The 20,816-nt window shown below is 44.9% G+C and overlaps 1 protein-coding gene and 1 long non-coding RNA gene across 2 annotated transcripts in view; both read right to left on the reverse strand.

The window, feature by feature from the left end:
* Positions 1 to 7,542, reverse strand: part of PTPRG (protein tyrosine phosphatase receptor type G) — a 397,672-nt gene extending 390,130 nt beyond the window's left edge. The window contains exon 1 of the mRNA XM_051788769.1: positions 6,969 to 7,542. Coding sequence (XP_051644729.1) covers positions 6,969 to 7,053 — 85 coding nt within the window. The 5' untranslated portion in view covers positions 7,054 to 7,542. The remainder of the gene's footprint in view (positions 1 to 6,968) is intronic.
* A 10,288-nt stretch (positions 7,543 to 17,830) lies between these two features.
* The window catches only part of LOC127471673 (uncharacterized), a 45,297-nt gene continuing 42,311 nt past the window's right edge, over positions 17,831 to 20,816 (reverse strand). Inside the window, exon 3 of the long non-coding RNA XR_007904734.1 lies at positions 17,831 to 17,933. This is a non-coding gene — a long non-coding RNA (uncharacterized LOC127471673). The remainder of the gene's footprint in view (positions 17,934 to 20,816) is intronic.

Raw genomic sequence — 20,816 nt, forward strand, 5'->3', positions numbered from 1 at the left:
CTTTATTGTCTTAGCTTGGCGTTTCCAGGGGGTGGGAGGGTAGGGAGGGATGGACAGACAGAAGTCTCATGCTCAGGCCCACTAAACTGAGGTTTATATAAACATGCATCCACCATAAAAATCCCTAAACTTCCCCTAAAAAACTCTTAGATAACAATGATTTATTTTGAGATGGGTATCACTAACTTTACTACCTCCTGAGATATAAAACAAATTCTTCTAAAATCCAGAAGGGAAGGAAGAAAAAAAGAAACAGGAAAAAAGATGTGACAGGAGACCATTTCTAAGCACACCAAACTGACACAAAGGCAGGGACTGGTCCTCAGTGGTGCCGGGGCTACCTCACAGACATTCTTGTATTAAAGAAATGTAACAAGGTCCAAAGAAAGTAACTGTTGAGGACCATCAGCAAGGATCAGGACAGAACTGTTTCTACTCACCTCTGCAGTAAAAAAACCGATTTTCCAGTGCATTGGCACAACTGAACCTACCACCATTTCCTACTTATTCAGTGTTCACCTCTTCTTACAGTGAAGTTCCTTTTCCACTCTGGGACAACTAACACTGGCAATCAACCAGTCTGACAAACTCCAGGGACCTCCAGGTTTAAGAATTCAGATTGTTAAAAAGCAGTAATCCAAACTGTAGATACTTTTACAGGAGCAAGAAAAGGGCAAGACACTGCTGTGGTTAAAAGCAAGTATTATAACATTTCTTATGTCTCTTAGAAGCCTCCTACAAGGATAGAAAATGGAAAGAGTGAGGTGTGGGAAAACTGAACAACTCTCCACTTTGCCTGCAAGGACTTATCAGACAGCTTTCCTTTCCTGTCAGCAGAATAAACTGACTCCAAACAGAAGAACTTGAACAGCACTCTGTCAGGGAGACAGGCACACTTTATTTCAAAAAAAAAAAAAAAAAAAGAGAACAAAACGGCTGCCACAAGACCAAATAACATCCCACGTTTTGCTCCTAAATACCAATGCAGCTCTTCAGGGCTCAAGGTCTCATTCATTACATTGCTGCGAGCAGAGAAAAGGATTTTTCAAAGCAGCTTTCCTAAGCTAAGCATCCAAATCTAAAAACACCTAGATTTTCTTTAGAAAGGCCTCCATGCTATGAATGCAAAGTCCCTCAAAGCAGGCACTGGACAGGATAAACATGTATCAAGCATCACCACAGCATTTATGCATAGAAGAACTGCAACACCCACATCACTTGAGATTTTATGTGTCAGTACTGCTGGCAGGTGCATGATGCGGTCAAGTTTTAAGTTCTAGAAAATGGTTCATCATTATTCAAATGACTTGATAATTAAGAACACCAGTACTTCAACTCCCAAGCAAACTTAGAGATGCATAATGAAACCACATTAAAAAAAAAAAAAAGGCCACGCACCAACTGATTTTACTTTAACCATAGTTCACTTGAAGACTAATTCAAATTGCTCTAAGGTGAGCTATTCAGTGTAGTAAAAGCACGTCTTACAGTGATTACATAAACTTCTTAGCTTCCTTACTGCCCTGTGTCTATCCCCCTCCTCCAGACAGGGGGGGAGTTTATTCCCACCACTGTTTCCTCCAGCTTCCCAGCAGTAATCAGGGAAAAGGAAAAATGAAACAAGAACTGCAATATCCATGGATTATCTCAGTATCATCACTGCTGTGCTTGCAATCTGCGCCCTCATTCATCTGTTCACTTGCAGGGTGGGAAGAGATTCTGCTTAGGCCACAAATATGTGACAGCTCAAGGCATAAAGCAGGAATCTGCTGTGTCCTGGCAGCTGTGCCTCGAGAAGATGACTGTACACTGAAGGCAAGCATTTGGAGACAGGACCAATGTAGCCCAGATTCATCCAAGAGTACACCTGCCCTCACTGAACTGGGGCGAGATCCCACTGGAGAGCTGTACGACCTGAGAGCAGCATTAAAAGAAAGAAGCCAACCTGAGTTGCCCCAGGGCAAGCACTAGCACAAGCTATTGAGTAATGGGAAAATTAACAGCAATCGAGGATCACTTTTCTTTGATTTTTTTCCTCTAAAGGTTTATTGACACACAATTGTGAAAACCAGTTGCTTTCATCGAAAGTTACTCTCTAGTTGGGCACCTCTAACTGGCCACATCCCAGGTGCTGCTGTTTAATGTGAAAGGGTGCATTAATGTACATCTTCCTTCTCTGCCTTCCTTCCAGCCCCTGCATGTCTCCACAAAACTGATCCAGCCCAATTCCACCAGGGACTATCTGGCAATCGGTGATGTCACATTCTTGCCAACCTGGTGCAAGAAGATGCAGATCCACAATTTTCACTTGGAAGAAACACTGATAGGAGTTTATCTCACAAAGAAAGGAAAACTTTGTAAAGATACTTAGACACATAAAGCAGCAAGCAGTCCCCAGAAGGGATATATAAACCATAAATTAACCCATTTGGTGCATATCCGCATTGTCAGATGACTCCATATTTTTTAAGAGAATTTCTCTGATGAGACTCCACTTCTTAAAATACTTAATAATTGCTGTTTAGAATTAAACTTTAACTAATGTGGCACATAAACATAAATCATCAAAATTTCCTAGCACACAGGAGCAACTCTGGTCTTTAAAAATGGAAGCACAGGAACTTGGGCAAAAAGAAAAATCAGGTTCATTTTTTCATAATTTCTCTGATTAAAGTTATATATTAGCTAAAATACAGTGTTATTACTAAACCCTTAGGCTTCAGAGCACATCATGCCACATGTTCATTTGGCTGCTAAAAAGAAGCAACCAAATGCTTAGCATTTTTCCAAGGACAGTTAAGATTAATAGTTTGAAGTCATTTCTTTAATTTAACCATGGAACTTGAACATTGAAATTGGAGTCAACTTTAATAACATTTTATTTCAGAAAACTCTAAGTATGGTAGTCCTTGAGCACTGATCATAGGATTGATAAGAGTCCTCAGTGTTAGCTGTCTTTTCTATAATTGGAAACAAATCCCAACTATTAAATTTGCAGAACTTGATAACAGTACAGCCAACACTTGTCCCTGCAAAGACTCAGAAACTGGGAGTGAAACCATCACTCTACTGAAATCAATAGGTGGGTTTTGGTGACTTTTATGGTACCAAGCAGGATCTATTTGTTCCACAAAGACACCCAGTGCAGATGCGGCTGGGATGAGTGAAGGACACGACATCTCTGTGCTTGACTCACAGAAGTTCCTCTCTGCTCTAAGACATCCATTTTCTGAAGAGAATCAGAAACCCTTTTATCCCCATTTCCTAGACAAAAAGAAGAGGAGACGGGATGAGAGAGCAGTAATAGAAATCCTAACTCACACACAGGAAAAAAATCCTCCCTGCTCTTCCAAGCGAATACAGGCTTTGTAGGCATTGCCAACACCCCAACAGGACTCAGGGAATTCCAGTTACCCTCAAATTGTGCTCCTTTCTTTTTTTGGATGTACTGAAATCCCTTCCTTCTGTGATGTCTCTTCTTCACTCCCCACTTTAAGATGCCTCTCACTCTGCCTGCTAGCACAGACAGCTCCTGTGACTACCTGAAGATTTTTGAAAGCCGGGTCCAGGCCCCGTTGACCACAAACCTACTGAGAGACAGCAAAGCTCTCCGTGGAGTTTCCCCCCCAGAATCAAACAGCAAGCTCAGCTCTAACAGCCTGGGAAGGTTCACTTGACATTCTTTATCTGCAAGGACTCCATTAGCAACTTCCCGTAACGTAAAGCATATTTTATAACGCCACTGAAAATAAGGGATAATTAAAATGTAAGAAGTGTCATCTTCATAAAAGCCACAGGACTAAATAAAGTCTTGGAGGGCCCTCTCCTGTACGTTCCGTATTTCTCTATGTGCACAACGTACCTTCCTCTGTAAAATCTTTAACAGACAAAGCCAGCCTTCTCTGTACCTTTAAAAATATCTGAAGTAGTATTTGATTAGTTCATAAGGAAAAGCTCCTAGTATAATTTTTCCTCCAAGCAGAAGACAGTTACATGCAAAATTAACTCTCAACTCAGAACTACAAAGGCTCAAAACCCAAAAACCCATTTAGGCAGTTACCAGGTCAGCAACAACTTGATTCATTACCAAAGAGCTAATCTAGACTCGAGAAAATTACTTTCATTTATGCATCTACCCTAAGAAAATGGTAGCAATTGTCACTCTTTAGATGACAAGATTGTCACAGCAACAGCTAAGAACTGCACAAATGTGTACTTTTTCCTTTACAAAAAAAATATTTACCCTCTCCTGGCAAAGCACGGAGAAATCAGGTAGTACGGATATTTTGATAACACTAATATTTATGTCTTACTGATTTTTGGTACTGTGAATTTAGATCAATGAGCAAACAGACCCCACGGAAACAACCTCTCTTACCTTGTCTCGGTTTGATTTATTAAGCAATGCAATTACCAGTGACAAGCCCACAGAGAAATGCACTAAACACTTCAGAAAGAGGAAAACCTTACCCATATATTTTTTGTGCCAGAATGACTCCTTTCTCTTACTGCAACCCAAGGAACAGCAACAAAAATACCTACTTAAACAGTGAAAACCTATTACAACCCCCCTAACAAAGGAATACTGCAAAGACTTATTTTCTACATGGTTCATTTATTGTTGCTGAACAAAGAAAAGAATAGCCTTTATGTTTCCTCACAAAGTAAAGTGATTTGCAGGGGAGAAAATAAATAGTGACCTCTCTTTCATTTAAAGGGAGCGAGATATGAAGCAGATGGAAGAAAAGATGCTTGTAAATTACCACCAAAACAACAAACACCTTAGTTCTCTAATCCTCTCTAGAAAAGGCTATGAAAAGGTACTGAAACATCTGTGGTGGATACTAAATGGTTAATATCTGGCCGGGATTCCCCGCCAACACAAATTCCGATGATTTGCCATTGGATGTTGTCAGCACCAATGTCCTGTTACAGTCCACCGAGATCCTCCCTGCAGCTTTCCTGCCTCGGGCATCTCTGATGTGCGGGATCAGAGTCTGGAGCGTCCCCGTTTATCACGATGTTTCGCTCACCACCCCTTGCCTGCTCACACACCGGGTACTGCTGCTCTTCAGAAGGCGGCACACAGGAGCGAGCAAGTCACTGAGGTCTGACATGGTAGCTCTGTACAAAAACTAAATGTACAAAAGCCCTTCTGGAAAATAGTTTGCTTTCCAAGCAAGCCTTTTAGCCATGAACATCCCTGAAACATTCCCAAGTATTACACAGCTGTTTTACGGCTTCTGGCGTTCAAGAGTTTACCAACACACTGCAAACATCCACAGACCTACTCTGCTTGCATCCATCTTCATATTCAAACCATAATGCAAATATTATCTGGTTCAAACATTGCTGATCTAAATCAGCAAGCCGTACAATACTGTCATATTAAACCGACATCAGAGCTTGTTTTCCTGCAGCGTTCCTGGAGCCTGCCTTCTAGATGTAATTACTGTACAATATAAATCAGAACCAGAGAGAAAGGCTTCACTCCGAGCGCTGAAATTGAGAAGAAATCAATACAAAGAAGATAAATGTTTCGTCAAAAGCTGCAGAGGTATTAACCCTCTCTCCAACTTAGTTTCTTTTTGCTTCAAATCATTTTACCATGTGAGAAGCTGCTGGAAGGAACGGGAGCTCTGTATTTGGCGATGGAGAAAAGTATATTTCAGAAAGAAAAATAAAAAAAAAAAAATACGGAAACAGAAGTGGAAGTTCCTATAAAGCCTCCAGAATTTAATTCTCTCATTTCACACTCGCACACCTGGAGGCAGCGAACAACCGGGTGTGCCTCAGGAGCCCACGCAAGGGACGGGAGGAGCTGCGGGTTGGGGGGGACGCACCTCCCTGGGGAGGGACTCGCCCTGCCCCGGACACCTCACCCCGCATACACCCCCACCGCGGCCCCCCGCGCCATCCCCGCTGGGAGGAAGAGGGGAGCGCAGGGAAAAGCAAACAACCCAACAAAGCCTTGGGGGTGCCAAGCCGTCCCCCCAGGGCGGCCCGCGGGCCCGGCGGACACGCGCGTGTCCCGGGGACGCGCCGGGCGGAGCCCGCGCTGCGCGCCCGCGGAGGGGCGCGCGCCCCGCGGGGGCTCCCGGCGGCGCCACAGCGCCCCTGGAGGGCGGCCCGGGAACTGCGCGGGGAGGCGGCGGGAGCCCCGAGAGTTCCCCCGGGTTGGGGCCGCGCCGGGGGGACGCGGGTCCCAACGCGGGCGAGCGCACCCCCGGCCCCCGTTAAACTCGGCCCCTGCAGCTCGATGCGGGCGAGAAGCGATGCGCGGACACCGGCCGTGCGGTGCGAAGTGGGGGGTGCACAGCGCGGCGGGCGCCGGGAGCCCCCCGCCCGGGCAGCCCCTTCTCTCGCGGGGGGTGTGCGGTGGTGGCCGCGCAGACCCAGCCCCGGAGCGGGGCGGGCGCGCAGCCCCGCGGCCCCCCCGCCCTGCCAAGGTCAGCACGCGGCACGGCGAGACACCCACCGCGGACACGAGTGGGGCGGGGAGGGCGCGGACCAGGCACCGCGAAGTTTCTGGCGGGGGGCGCGGGGCTGCAGCGCGGGGTCGGAGCGCGGAGTCCCGCTCCCCTTCGGGGCGGCGAGCGGCGGTCCCGCAGCACAAAGGGAGCTCCAGGCAGCCCCACGGAAGAAGGGCAGCGTGCGAGGAACCCCCCTCCGCCCGCCCCACGCTGCCGGGGGCTGCATTGCACCGGAGAGAGGGGACACCGCGCCGGGAGCGCGGAGCCGAGCCCGGGCACCGCTCACGGCCCCACTCGCGGGCAGCGCTGCCCGCAGCCCGGAGGGTGCTGCGGAGCGGGGAGAGACCCAGCGCTGGGGCCGCCTGGGCGAAGGGGCCCCCGCGGTTCCCCGGCGCATCCTCCGCACTCGCGGGGTGCCCCGCCGGCACCGCACCGGGGTCGCGGACACGTGTGGCGGAGGTACCGGGAGCCCCCCCAGCCGCCGCGCTCACTCACCGGGGAAGCACACCACATCATGGAGCACGGAGCTGGTGATTTTCAAGAAAAAGATCCACCAACACGGTTGCAGTAGCCTCCGCATGTCCAAAGCCGCACATCGAAAGGGGAGAGGGGCTAAAATAATTAACACGGGGGAAGGGGGGAGGAGGGGAAAGGAGGATGAGAAGGGGAGGAAAAAAAAGAAAAAAAAAAAGGAGGAAAAAAAAAAAAAAAACTTGTTGAAAATAAGTTTCTCCCCGCACCCCTTCTTCCTGCGGGAGAAAGCTGGGGGGCTCCTGCTCGCCTCCTCAACGTGGGGGGACGGAAAAAAAAAAATCCCGCAAAGCGCGGGGCAGGGGGAGGACAGCGAGGAGCGGCGGCGGGGCGCGGGGACCCCCCCGCGCGGTGTGTGCGCGGCTCAGGCGGGCAGCGGGGCGCGCCGCATGCCGCGGACCGACCGGGCGCTCACAGCCGCCTCCGCGCACGGCCGGGCGGGCGGCGGGCAGCCGGGGCCCCGGCGCGCTCCATCCTGCCGTACAGGAAGTGGCGGGCGAGCCCGGATCCTGGCGGAGACTTTAAAGCGGGGCGAGGGAGAGGAGGGAGAGAGAGAGGGAGCGGGAGCGCGGCGCGCTGGCGGCGAGGCGAAGCGAGGCGGCGGCGCGCCGGGCGCCCCGGCGGCGCGCCCCCGCCGCCCTTAAAGCGGCCGCGGCGGCAGGGCGGGGGCGCGCTCGTGTGCGCGCGCCCCGCACCGCAGCCTCTGTGTGTGTGTGTGTGTGTGTGTGTGTGTGTGTGTGTGTGTGTGTGTGTGTGTGTGTTGTATGTGTGTGTATTGGAGGGGTCGGGCTTGGGGAGCACCGAGCCGCGGAGATCCGCCGTTTGGAATTTCGGATTCCGCTCTCACTTCCAGCGGTGTCTGGAGTTACTCGAGTCATTGTGCCTCGTGCGTGCTGCAGGGGGCCCTGGGATTGGGGATGGGTGCCCGTGTGCCCCCGTGCTCCCCCCCCCCGCACCACTTCCAGCTGTGTGCATCACTCTGGGGACTGCCAGAGGTGTCCTCCACCCCAACCCCCCGAAATCACACAGTTCTCTGTCCCCTGCCATTCTCTGTATCACTTCCATACCCTGTATCACTTCCATACCCTTCCATATCCTGTATCACTCTGCGCACTCTGAGGTTCCCCCCCCCCAACACGACACAGCTCGATCCTGTGCTGGGAACTGCCAGAGATTCTCATCAAAATCAGACTGATTCTTTTTCCTCCTCTAATAATATTTATCTTTTGGGGTATTGCAAGAGACACGTCCATTCCCACCACCCCAGAATTGCATAGTTTTTCCTCCCCCAGTAATGCACATCATTCTGGGTATTGCCAGAAGCATCTCACAAAATTGCCCCCAACACTGTGCATTTTGCCACGTATTTTCAGAGAGCCACCTCAAAATGAGGTAGTTGTCAGGTGTTTCTGCAAAGTCAGGTGAAGGCTGTCCCAAGCCACTCTGCATCCACAGCCTCCCTGGGCAGCAGCTTTTGAGTGATTGATAATTTTGCACAGGAAACAGAAGCAGAAATTGGTGTGAATTCAGGATGAAGGGACGGTTGCTTGTACTTGGTATTTCCTGGCTGTGCTGTGCTCTGCTGAAGCTTAAATTTCATTCAGGAGTAGTTTTTGTCTGTTTCTTTGGTAATTATTTCCATTACAGGGATTCTGTTTCAGAAGGGAAAGGGTTTGGCCGGGTTTATCAGTGAGTGGTGTCTTCAGCTCTGGCTCTGTCGTTTGCTGTGACCAGCTCCTCTTTGCTTACCTACAAACCTTCCACATTTGTTGTGTTTCCTGAGGAGAAGAAGTGGTCAGCAGGAGAAGGAACAGAGTAGGAAAATTCAGAAGTCATTTGTGGAATGGTGGTGATTTTCTCTCCCCCTTCCTCAGCTTAGGGGTCACTAGAGCAGAGCCCTCAGGACTTAGGTACTTACCACCCTGCACCCTGACTGTTTTGGAAGAGACTGTAGCTTTGTGTCCACCCAGTTTACACCACACAGCACAGGGTGCCAAGTCAGTGGATTATGCTGCAGCCAAAGGGTCCCTCATCAGGAGGCAAGTGTAGGCTTTCCTTTGACTTTCTCTCCACCTCCCAGGTCATGCCTGCCAAAAGTTACAGCTGGAAGTTAAAAGTGCAGTCTTTGCTGGGCGTAACTGTGACCCCACTAGGGATTTTACCAGTGTAAGGATTTAAGGACTTGATTAGATGTTCTCTGCCCTTGAGAACACCACTCATTGGGGTCTCCAAAGAGTAGAGAAGTCACTTGCATAAGGATTTATCTAAAGCAAAGAAAAAATTTATAGGCCCTGGAAAAAGGTCTTATCCGACTTACTGTTCATTAAATCATTTCCCAAAAACAGGTGGGGTTTGGAGGTTTGTTTCAACCTCCATAAAAACAAAGCTACAATTTTCCTGATTTTTTTCAAATCAAAACTCAGATCCCCACCTACCTTGACCTTTTGGATTCTGCAGTGACATCTGTGCTCAGTTACTTATTGGGCTGCTCAGAAAAACCTGCAAAACATTCCCCTTTCAGCAATTGATTCCAACTTTGCTGATCTAATGCAACAGATAGGTAGGCAGGTCCTACCCCAGTACTGAGACATGCCTCTTCAAATTATATCTCCCTGGTATCATAAGAGGCAATCTTAAAGTGTTTCAATCTTCAAGTGAGTTTCAACAGGTCTTATTACTTGAGAAAAGTAATCTCACAAAAGAAGAATAAAAGCAATGGATTTTTTCAAAGAGCAGTTTGCATCAGTACTTTTCTCAGTGATTCAAAATCCTTCACAAAAGCTGTTAATTGCACCATTTTATATTAAAAATATATTTAGTTTAGGGTTTTCTATCCTGGAAAATGACAAAACTGAAACTGCCCCCGTATCTCTTGGAATTGGAAGAGTTTTGCATTTTCCATCCTCAGTGCAAACATGCAAGTAAGATACAAAATGCATAATCAGAATACTGTCTCCTGAGGAGCACAGATGACTTCAGATCTCTCTAAGCTGCTAAGGAAGATTTTAGAATGGCAGTGCTCCCATCAAAACCCAGAAGTGTTCAGGCTGGATATCCACAGTAGTCCCCTCAGGTCTGAACTTAAAACAAATCTGTAAAACCCCAATGTCAGCACGACCGGCTTGGTTCAGCCTGCTGTGGTACAACATGTACAATGACCCACTTTTCCTGGAGTGGGAAATCAATCATTGCATCGTCACACATCAGTTTAGGAGCTGTAGTGGCGGAAGCAGCTTTGTTTCACATTAGCAATTTGGGTGGGCAGAGAAATGGAAAGATGTATGATGGAGATCCAGGGAACAAAATTAAGCACGGTTAAATGAGAATCCATTTCCTGCACGCAGTATCTCTCTGCCTGGGGCACGCTGTCTATCAACAATACACAGGTACAAATTGGCCTGGAGATGTATCTTTAACTATCCAAACAGAGCAAACTGCATTAGCAGGATGCTGCTCTGCCGGGCTGGTGCCGGGTGACTGGGGAGCGGGCACATTAGATAGGACAGCAGATTCTTTCCCAGTGACTGAAGTATTGTGGGTTTATTAAAATAACTGCTACTGTATGAAGAGATTGAAAAGGGACATTATAATACAGTGCAGTTAAACCAGACCGAGGGGTGTTCTGCAGATCTTGCAGTATTTACCGTTGAGCATAGTGGGCGCTGTCAAGGAGAAAGCAACGGGATCAGCGGCTCTGGTTTGCATGAAACAGTGAATAAAAGGTAACTTCTTTTTTTTCCCCCCTCCTGTTTGAACAGGTAATATTTTTATACTACTTTCATCAACATATGGGCATCACTCCTGGGAAAGAAATGAAAGTCTGTTAATTTATTTGATCAGACATGAGAAATAATAGAAAACTGAAAGGAAGACTCGCATTTGTCATATGTTTGAATTAGTGAAAAGCTGAAGAAAGCAGAAAAATATTGCAAGGAGTTCAAAGATGAGAGGTTTTATCGAATTAGAAAATTATTAATAGCATTAATCATTTCCAAAACAGGCTTCTTAACATCTATAATGACTATATAAAGGATTGGAGAAATAAAAATCAAAGAAAAAAATCAGCTATAGAAAGTTACACTTTTTTGTGTGTGTGTTTATAAAGAAAGGGATGAGTTTTCACTGATTTATGGCCGGCCAGCCAGCCTCACTGGAATGGTTAAACTGTGGGGAAAATACCAGGTGAGGATCTAGCCTTGAAAGGATAATTCAACATGAAGTACCAAGAGGCAGCTACAGTCCAGATTACAACTAATGTGATGTATAAACTTCCAGGTTAATTCAGCAGCCCTAGTTCCTCTTCAGCTCTACACAGAAAGTTTCAAAAGGATGCTGAATTTGTAGTTTCATCTATTGTATTATTGCAGAGTTAGTATCTCGTAGCCTCAGGACAGATGCCTTCTTCTCAGAGTATGCTGTGAGGCTTTGAAAGCCTAAACAAGGCATCTGAGAACCTGCTGAGAACCAGAGGTGGAGGGCAAGCAAAGTACTGTGATAAAAAAAGGGCTTTATTTCAATATAATCACAGCAAAGAGCTGTGTTGTTTGATTTATGAAGACATAAAAATAGATGAACTCAGAGGTGCAGGTAGAGCAAAAGGTATGAAAAATGTCGATGGGTGATGCAAACTCTGGGTGAAGTCATATGCTGTGGTCAGAGATTACTGCAAGTATTATAAGCTGCACATCTGCAGCTCTACCAGCATTACAGGAATGAGCACTGACTTGAATGATACTCTGAGATGTCCTGGCTGGGCAGTGTCCCGTAGGGTTTTGCACAGGGTTCTTTTAGAAGACCAATACATTTATTTCTTTGTGGTCTAAAAGAGGAATCACCACCTTAGGGTAGCCTTAGGCTAAATCATTCTGAACAGAAACTTGGTCACATGCTGGGATACCTACTTGAAAGCTTCATCTTAGTTTTGAACTCAAACAGCTCTTTTGTCTCCCAAAGTGGCCTCAAGATGGTTGTGTTTGTAGAAGTGTGTGTTGGGCCTGGTGGAGGGTCAGACTGATCAGAAACGTGTTTCTCTCTTTCAAAAGCAACTGTAATTCAGAATCCTGTGGTACGACCTTGCCAGAGCTGTGTGTATGTGTCTAATTCACAAATCCACTCCTGTTAAAAGAAAAGAAGAAAAAAAAATCTATTCTCAGTGCAGCAGTGAGCAGAGCAAAGGTGTTAATGACTGGAGCTGAGGGATAAGCATGAGAGACCCAGTTTACTGTCCTGCTTGTCTGCTACCAGCTCAGTAACTCACCAGGAATATACTGTCTTTGCAGAATTTAAGGTGGAAACTGAGACAACAGACTTCTGAACTCCCACTGTTGGTGAAAATATTGTTTATATGTTTCAAAATATTATTTGAGTTCAATGAAAGTCTTGGGATCATCAGTTGCAGAAATGTAGAAATGCTTTTGAGTGGGAAGGCTCTACCCATGCTTGATGTTTTTACACTATCATGCAGCTTGCCAGGGAGATAACTGCAACTGTCAGGCTTTTTCTACACAGTAAAGTTGACTCAAGGACAGGCAAGGTTTGCAGGCAGCATGAACTCAGCCTGAATATAAGCTGCTGTAGGGAGTAGAGGGGGTGTGGTGTGCTGGATCTAGACAAATTATAGACACAGTTAAAATGAGCAATCTTGTTGTCTCTAATAAACTCAACTTCCAGACCCCTTGACTTCCAGAGGCCTCTGGAAAGCCAGTATCACAATGAAATACCTACTCTTTTAAAGCCCTCATGCATTACAAGACAAACATCAGACTCCCATCTTTTCTCCTCTGAATAAATTGGTGAGAATGAATAAATTTATTGCAGGTGGAATTTCTGCTGTTCCTTTCCCCTCTTTCACTCCACTGGTGCTTTCTGCCAAAGGAGTTAGTGCAATATGCTCCTGCCCTCCTGCATGGATGTCGAAAAGATGTGTCAGAAGCTACTGGTGAAAGGTAAAGTCACAGGTGTGCAATGGTCCCAAGGGGAGAGGCAATAATGGCTCTGTAACAAGACATGACCTTCTGCTATAAACCCATTGCAAATGGTGTCCAAAGCCAGGCCCCCGAAATTGCTCCACAATGAAGACCAATCAAGCAGACTGCAAAAAACACTTTCTAGTCAATCCCAGGAGGGCACTTTAAGGGGAAAAAAAAATCTGTTCTATAAATGGTAGAACCAGACTCCAAATCTGTTTAAGGAAAGAAGAGAAAGTTAAAGAGGAACATTTGCCATACCCATATTCATTCGGAGATACACTCTTTGAGTGCAGGAATAAGATGATGTGCAAACTTCTATGTTCTGGCTGCCTTTTTTAGCTGGAAATGTCTTACAATAGCTTGTATAGATGTGACTAATTACATTCCAGAAACTAATGCAGCCCCTGGTGGGGGTGGAGGAGAAGGGGAGGAATGGCCTTGATAGAACAAGGAAAGAAATAACTTTTGTGAGTTACAGGGACAAGTAACTCTTATTATATTTTGGGTCCCTGTGTTGCAACAGAGAAATGCAGGTCGCAGACTACAGCATGGTTCTGTCTTTGCTATTCCTCTCTGGTTTCACAGATCTGTGTTTTTAGTTTTGGAATTTTTTTTAGTAGTTATTCAAATATGGACTTGTGTAAAGCACTCTGGATTTGAGTGTGGACAGGCAGTACATTAGCTAATATGATTCCATTAAAAAGGGATCCCATAGTCAGTGCCCCAATTAAATGAAGAAGTGTCAATATTAATAAACCCTCCAAAGAAAGGGATAAAATCAGATACCCACAGTGACCCCTCAGACATGAATGCGAGTCAGATCAATACATACCCCTGAGCACCGACGGAAATAGATAAACAACAACAATGTATCCAGGCCACTGGGATTTGGCAGTACTGCACAACCACAAAGTATCCTTTGTTTTCTCGAGTTTTACTTTACAGTCCCTTAGTCTCCATCCAAACAGCAGTGTCAGGAGCATGAGCTACTTGTCTGCAAACTCCAGTTTCTTGCCAGAGTTCATCCTGTCTCCCCTTGATGCCTGGTCTAAAAAGGATTTCTTGGAAGCGTAAAGATGCCATCCAAAAAGTTGAATAAGCAGTAATCCAAATCCCTGACAGCTTACATCCCTAATGCAACCGAAATGATTTTCATTCATCTTCTCAATTGTCATCAAATATGAATCCACTGCGACTGGGCACAACTCCACTGCACATTCACCTTCCTGGAACTGCACCCACTGGGGTCCAACTCAAAGTTTTGCCAGTGCAAAGAGGGATGTAAGCAAATACCACAAAAATGCAGTTGTTACTTTCTACAGTGTTTTGTTACTTTGGGAGTGTGGCAAGGCTGTGCCCTTATCTTCCCTACCCAGATTTCATGTTCGTGATGCATATCTCTGTGCCATCAAGGTCTGGTGGTTACAGTGCACTCTGCTCACAGCTACAGTATTGGAGGGTTGAAAACATTTTAGAATTTCAGCATCTGTTTTATGTTGATTTCAGGAGAATGGGAGAAAGGATGCCAAGTTCCAGAGAACAATGAACACTTTGGGCCAAACTCTCCCTTTGTCTGTGCTGGTGTAAATCTAACATCTCTTCATCCGGCTGAAGGTAGATTTGAGACAGTATAATATAGGGCAGAGTCAAGCCCTTTAATTTGGAAGAACACAGTTGCTTCCTCTGGTCCATGCCAAAGAAAATATATCTAAGATATACAATAGATAGCAGAAGAAATTTTAATTAACATTTTTTATGGAGGTATTGGGTAAAAATATTCCATTCTGAACGGAAAACAACTAAGACAAAAAGTGAGAATGTTTATCATGAGTAACCTAAAGAGGAGTACAATTAACGTGTTTAGAACCTTGAATTGTTCTGTTAATCCACATGCATTTATAATTCCAAGTTTTAAAATAGCTAATGATGTCCAAATAGATTTTAACATCTATTAAAGGTATCATCCTAAGATACATTGTTGGGGGAAAATGAAACTGAGAATGAAGTTATTAAGACTAATTCATAGTAAAGAAATATGAGACCTCATAATTCTTCCCAGAGCATTACAGTTAGTAAAATATTACAATCTTTTTTTTCTTTTTCCCCTGCAGCAGAAAGACAACGGAACAACATTATGCTCTAGCGGTCAACATTAATTGCAAACTGATGGCCACTTCTGAGCATGGGAGTGTTCTCTGGGCCGCATTTAGTCGCTGGGAGCGCGGGCAGCCCCAGCCCGGCGGGCTGAGCCGGCAGCGGCATCGGCATCGTGCCACACGGGGGAGTCTCAATGCGCGCTCCGAGAAGTTCGTGTTCCATAAATCACTCGCTTTGAAACCTGATTTCTCCGTTCTGCCGCTTTGTCAGTCTGTCTGAGAGATAACACAAGATCTGCAACACTTAGCGCAGCAAAAAAATAAGCTGAAGCCACGATGTTTCTGTAACAGAACGGGCTGTAAGCGCAGTGCGTGGGGTTTTGGTGGTGGGGAAATCTGTGCCAAGCATGATTCCCTTTATTAAACACTGTTTGGGCCACCAACTCGGTGCTGGTGTTGCCATACAAAACACTAAGAAAAGTTAAAGAAATCTCAGCCATCGGTAATAAAATACTATAGATTTTACATAATCCATTTGAAAGCAGAGGGTGAGCAGGCTCATTGCATGGCACAGCAACACAGAATCTCAGCACAGGGACAGGGGAACAGCAATGCTGGAGCAGGATCCAGGCCTCTCAGCATCACATTTCTCATTGCAACATATTCTCATAGCCTTCTACAGATACAGGAGTGATGGGCATGGCCCATGGTGTGGGCAGTCTCTGGGTGCATCTGTCCTGGGATTTACCAAGCCTGGTTACCTCAACAAAACTCACCTTTCATGAAATACAGGCTATGAGCAGTGGACATACAGCCCGAAAATCATACAGCATATATTGGGGGGTAAAACTTCCTCATTCCCTAGGTCCATTTCAAGCTGGAGGACACAGCAGTGACGAGGATCCTGAACAATGCACAACGGAAGTGTGGACAAAGGTCTCTCAGGATGGCACAGGTCTTCTTGCACTGCACAGACCATCCTAACGAGCTTTCTCTTGGATTTTTATACATCATTCATATGACCTTACCATGCCACACAGGAGACTTATTTCCCAGCTTATTGTTACCTGCTGCTGATAGAGACGGCTGCGAGCACAATATACTATTATCCAGCAAAACAACATGTACTGACAAAGGCTGTTTAGTGAGCATTGGCCACCAATCTGAGAAAGCCGGGGTCACTGCTGAACAATACCAAGAGAGGTCTCACTAGTTTCTTCTTCCTCCTCCATTCAATGAGCTGTTAATAGACAAGCTGTTAGAGAGAAAAAGAACTAAATAGTTTACAAGCTTACATTTGAAGGCCTGTGAATTGCATTAGCTGAGCCAGCTGAGTGAGAGCCAAGGCAATCTCCCCACGATTGTAGAAAATGTGGCATTGAGGCATGTGGAGGCAAAGAAAGAATGACAGTGACCAGGTTTACAATATGCAAAGCCAGAATAATTACTGCTTACTGTGATATAGAATTTTTAGGTGAACTATGATATGGAATCGAAGCATCTCCTTTAAATGCACAAGCGTGTTTGCGTATTCATGTTTTAAAACTTTCTCTCTTTTATGCAAATATTAATTTATCATCTTAATAAAAACTTTCTGAAGTTGACTTTTAATATTTCCTCGTTGGACCTTACCCCTCTTTCTCTGCTGCACAGGCCATTCTCAGTATGAGCAATGACTACAATCTTTTTCATTACTCACTGGGTTTTTTTGGGCCTTGCAGTTATGAATAGGAATGTGAATCACTTCCAATACAATTACCTGGACAATTATTTGCGATCTGTGGAATGGGAATGTGCAGCTGAAAATATGTGGAACCCTTTGGTTGCCAGTCAGAGACTGACAGAGTTATTTTTAAAATTCCTTTCTGTCCTTTAACTTAACCAGAGGGGAATAAAATTTTTGAAAAGCATCAGAACAAGAAAAATTACTAATAGTGAAACAGAAAAATTGAAAAGTAAAGAATTGAACCATCAGATCATTCATTTTAAGACATTCAGTGGCAGAAAAGAATGAAGGAAATGACAGTTAAAAACCAGCAACTACTGAACAATGATAATTTAAAATTTCTACCTTTGAGGGCAGCTCTGAAACTTTTAAGGAGTCACATTTTCGCACAAAAGGATTGTTTTGGATCAAATACAGTTTTTGAAAGTTTCAGGTTAAAGATTTCAACCTGCTTGCAAGTTTTCTTCTTTTTGTTGTCCTCCCAGTCTCTGGTTAGAAACAAGCCAGGTGCTGTCTCTAACCCGTTGCTGCAATGACAGCAGTAAGTGCTGAGGTAGCTGGTTTAACACAGCCCTTAAAAACAACCTGAGAGGATCTGGCAATTGCTGAGAGGGCTTTCAGCAAAGGATAGTCATGGCTTTTGTTGTAACCTGCACTAATGAGTGGCTGTCTTTGATAGCTCATTCCCAGTCCAGTCAAACCAGCAGAAATCAGCCTTACAGCAAAAAAAACTTCGTTTTTTTAAAAACTATTTCTTGGTACATTATCACATAGATCATTCACAAACTGGTCTAGCCTGGGTTAGTGATCTGGATAACAGCTTTTCTAGTCAGGCTTGAGCTTTGCCCATTAAACTTTGTCTCAAAATCTGAGTATCTTTAGCAAAGAGGAATCTTTCAGTCACACCGACTTAGAGTACCAGCCACCACCATGTCTGAAAGGAAAACATTGTTCTACACTCAGAAATCTAACATCCCTCTACATGGGACAAGAATTTCTGCCATTGTTTTAAGACAAATGGCAAAACTCACATTACCTCAGAAGGGACAGAGTAACCTGCTAAATTGTTAGATGCTCTCTTTTTCTTCCAGTCCTGCAGTATCAGTGCAGATGAATCAGCTTCTAAAATTATAGTCACCTGAGAACAGACCAAGTGGAGATTATGAATTTTCAGGTCTTTGATTATGAAAATTTTTCAAGTATTTTCTGATAAAAAAATCCCTTTAAAGGCTTCAGAGAAACCATCATGTCAAGGGCAATTTGTTTCAGTGAAAGGCTGAGGATTTATCTAATCAAACCTGGGAACGGTTCTCTCTTGTTTTGGTGGGTTGGTTTTCCTGAGCTGTTCAGTTTGCCCTCTTGTTAGATCCTTTCATTCAAGTTAGTAGTTTCCTTAGGTTGGTTGATCTTTATTTCTGCTTTTAATATTCCCTATCGATTTTATTGTAGTGCACTTACATGCTGTTCAACAGTCCCCTATTACTGTAAATAAAATAAGATAAATAACTTGGCTTTCTTTCTGCATTTAAAATGTTTGGCAGCAGCCATCTCCACCCTTAACTGAGCATTTGACAGTGTTACTGCCAGTATCTGTGAGGGCAGCTCTGTGTGCCCTCTCATGTCACTGGTATCCATGCTAGTTAGATAAAGCTAGCTTGGAGTTTGCTGATATTACTGGCTGGCTTTATCTAGCAAGCAGAGGTACCAGTAGCATCTGTGCATCTGTTGGATGTGCAGATGGAGGCTGCTGCCCTCTTAGACACCAGCAGCAATAGCAGTGTTAACACGTGCATCTATGACCAAGCAAGATACTGCTTATCTGCAATGTATGGGAAAGTCACTGGGGCTCCTGTTTTCAGCTCAGGCAGGTGTTATTCCTATCTATCACTGACAGGCTTTGGCTTAACTGGTCACTTAAATAACAACGATAAGATCCAAAACACTGCTTCATTTGTTCTTCCTCTTGTGACTCCTCTGCCCTGGCCTGTTCCACTGTCCTCAGGGAAACAACCTGCACAGTCAGAATAGAGAAAGTGCATTCCTCTGGCTAGCAAGAGTCCAGATGGCATTCCCAGCACCCACAGTCCCTTCAGACTCCTTGGTGCTGGTGCTGTTACCAGCACAGCTGGAGGTCAAAGCTGCTGCTGCAGGGCTGGGGCAGGTCCCAGAGCAGATCCCGCAGCCTGTGCTGGGCTGTGCTCCGGGGGTGCTGCCCTGCCTGGCTCTGGGGGCACCACCACACACCTCTCCTGAGACTCACTCCTCCCTTGCAATGGGCCTGGCCTGTGAGCAGGCACATTCCCACAGCTTATCCTGGCTGGTTTGGGTATGGCTAGCACAGCAGCTGACTTGAGTGCTTGAATGACTGCCAGGATCTGCTTAAGGCAGCACAGGACCACCTTCATTGCTAATTCACCCTGGCCGAGACAGATCAGGCTTTTGGTTCTCCCTGAGTGCCCAAGACTGACTGCACCAGGTCTGGGTGGCTCAGTAGTGGTGTCCTCTACCTCTGCCAAGGTTACAGATTCCAGTCTTACTGCAGGTGATGCTCGCTCCTCTTGAAGTCCTGCAGGTTTTCTCCTGTTATGTCTGTAAGCCAGCTCTGAAGATCAAACCTGAGTGGAGGCTCAGATCAACACTGCCAATACTCGTTCTCCAAAAATATACAGATGTATTGTCCTGCTGTGCTTTGCATGGCTGCAGCCCAGATAACCTGTAAACCAGACCTTCACATGGAGTATGTTCACATCCAGACATGCTGAAATGATGCCAACACTTCCTCCAATGTCCCAGATTTCGGAGTGTGCAGTTACTGGTTTTGGCTCACTTTTACTTAAACACATAGTTGAGATCTAAAAAGACTCTGTTCTTTTAAATTCGTTCTTGTAAAAACAAATCTATTCCAGTTAGTTAATACAAACTGTTTTGAAAAGAGCTGTGGAATACCCTTGTAAATATACTGAGAAAGCAAGTAATTAAAATAGTCAAAATAATAAGGAAAAAATCATATGACTTTAAGAAAGCACATAAAGGGTAATCAAGCAGGGTAAAACCAAATAAGATTAATTTGAGTTACAGACTCAGTATATGGTGTATTGTATTCTTTGGACTGAACAGAAATGCATGCTGTGCAAGGGTGTTCTGAACTCCATGAAAGAGTAATCTTTTACACAACCTGTAGTGCTGTGCAAATAAATGTTGTGAGGCAAAATAAATAAGTTTTGAGAAATGAATGACTTTGGCAGTAGTTTGCCAATTAATTAGAACAAAGAGGGAAGTCTAGCAGACAACACAGAGATAAATAAGGAAGAGTTCAAGTTGCCATAACAGCTTTTGATATCTCTCACTTCACTTTTTGCTAATTCTTCCTTCTCACAAGCTTTGTGGGATTTTCTTTGAAGGGGGAAGGGAGCCAAAAGGATGCAGTAGCAATTCTACTCACTCCTGAAATGCTATCTCAGGGTCTTTCCTCAAAAAAGGTTAATTGTAACTTGATCCTTTTGTTCTAACAGGGCAATGGAGTGTGAACTAGAATGGAGAAAGAATTAGAGAAGATTTAGTTAAGTTGCATGTATTCTAGATAGCAAGACCTGTTCCCCTAAAGCAGTTAAGGAATTAACCAGTGCAATTTCTTAATTATTAGTTATCATCTCTCAGAACCTGTGGAGGATAGGTCAAGTCTCAGAAAACTAGAGGAGGGTGAATATAGTACCTGCTTTCAAGAAAATGGAAAAGAAACCACGTATTTCTCATCCTAACTTTGAACAAGTTATAGCTGGAAAGAATAAATTAGGTATTATAACATTTGCAAATGACACCATTTTGGAAGGGACTGGAAATACTATAGCAACACAATTAGAACTAGTGCTCTTGGTAAACCAGGGAAATTATTCCAATTTAACAAGGTCACATTCACCCAAGTGAAATCAAAAGAACTATATATAGGCTGGAGAAGCCAGATCTCCACATACCAAAAAGGCAGCAGAAGCCTGGAAGATCTGAAGGTGATAACATCCACAGT

This window comes from Manacus candei, unplaced genomic scaffold, assembly GCF_025592945.1.
Source record: "Manacus candei isolate 608988 ecotype Guabito, Panama unplaced genomic scaffold, ASM2559294v1 h1tg000025l, whole genome shotgun sequence".
Taxonomy (NCBI): domain Eukaryota; kingdom Metazoa; phylum Chordata; class Aves; order Passeriformes; family Pipridae; genus Manacus; species Manacus candei.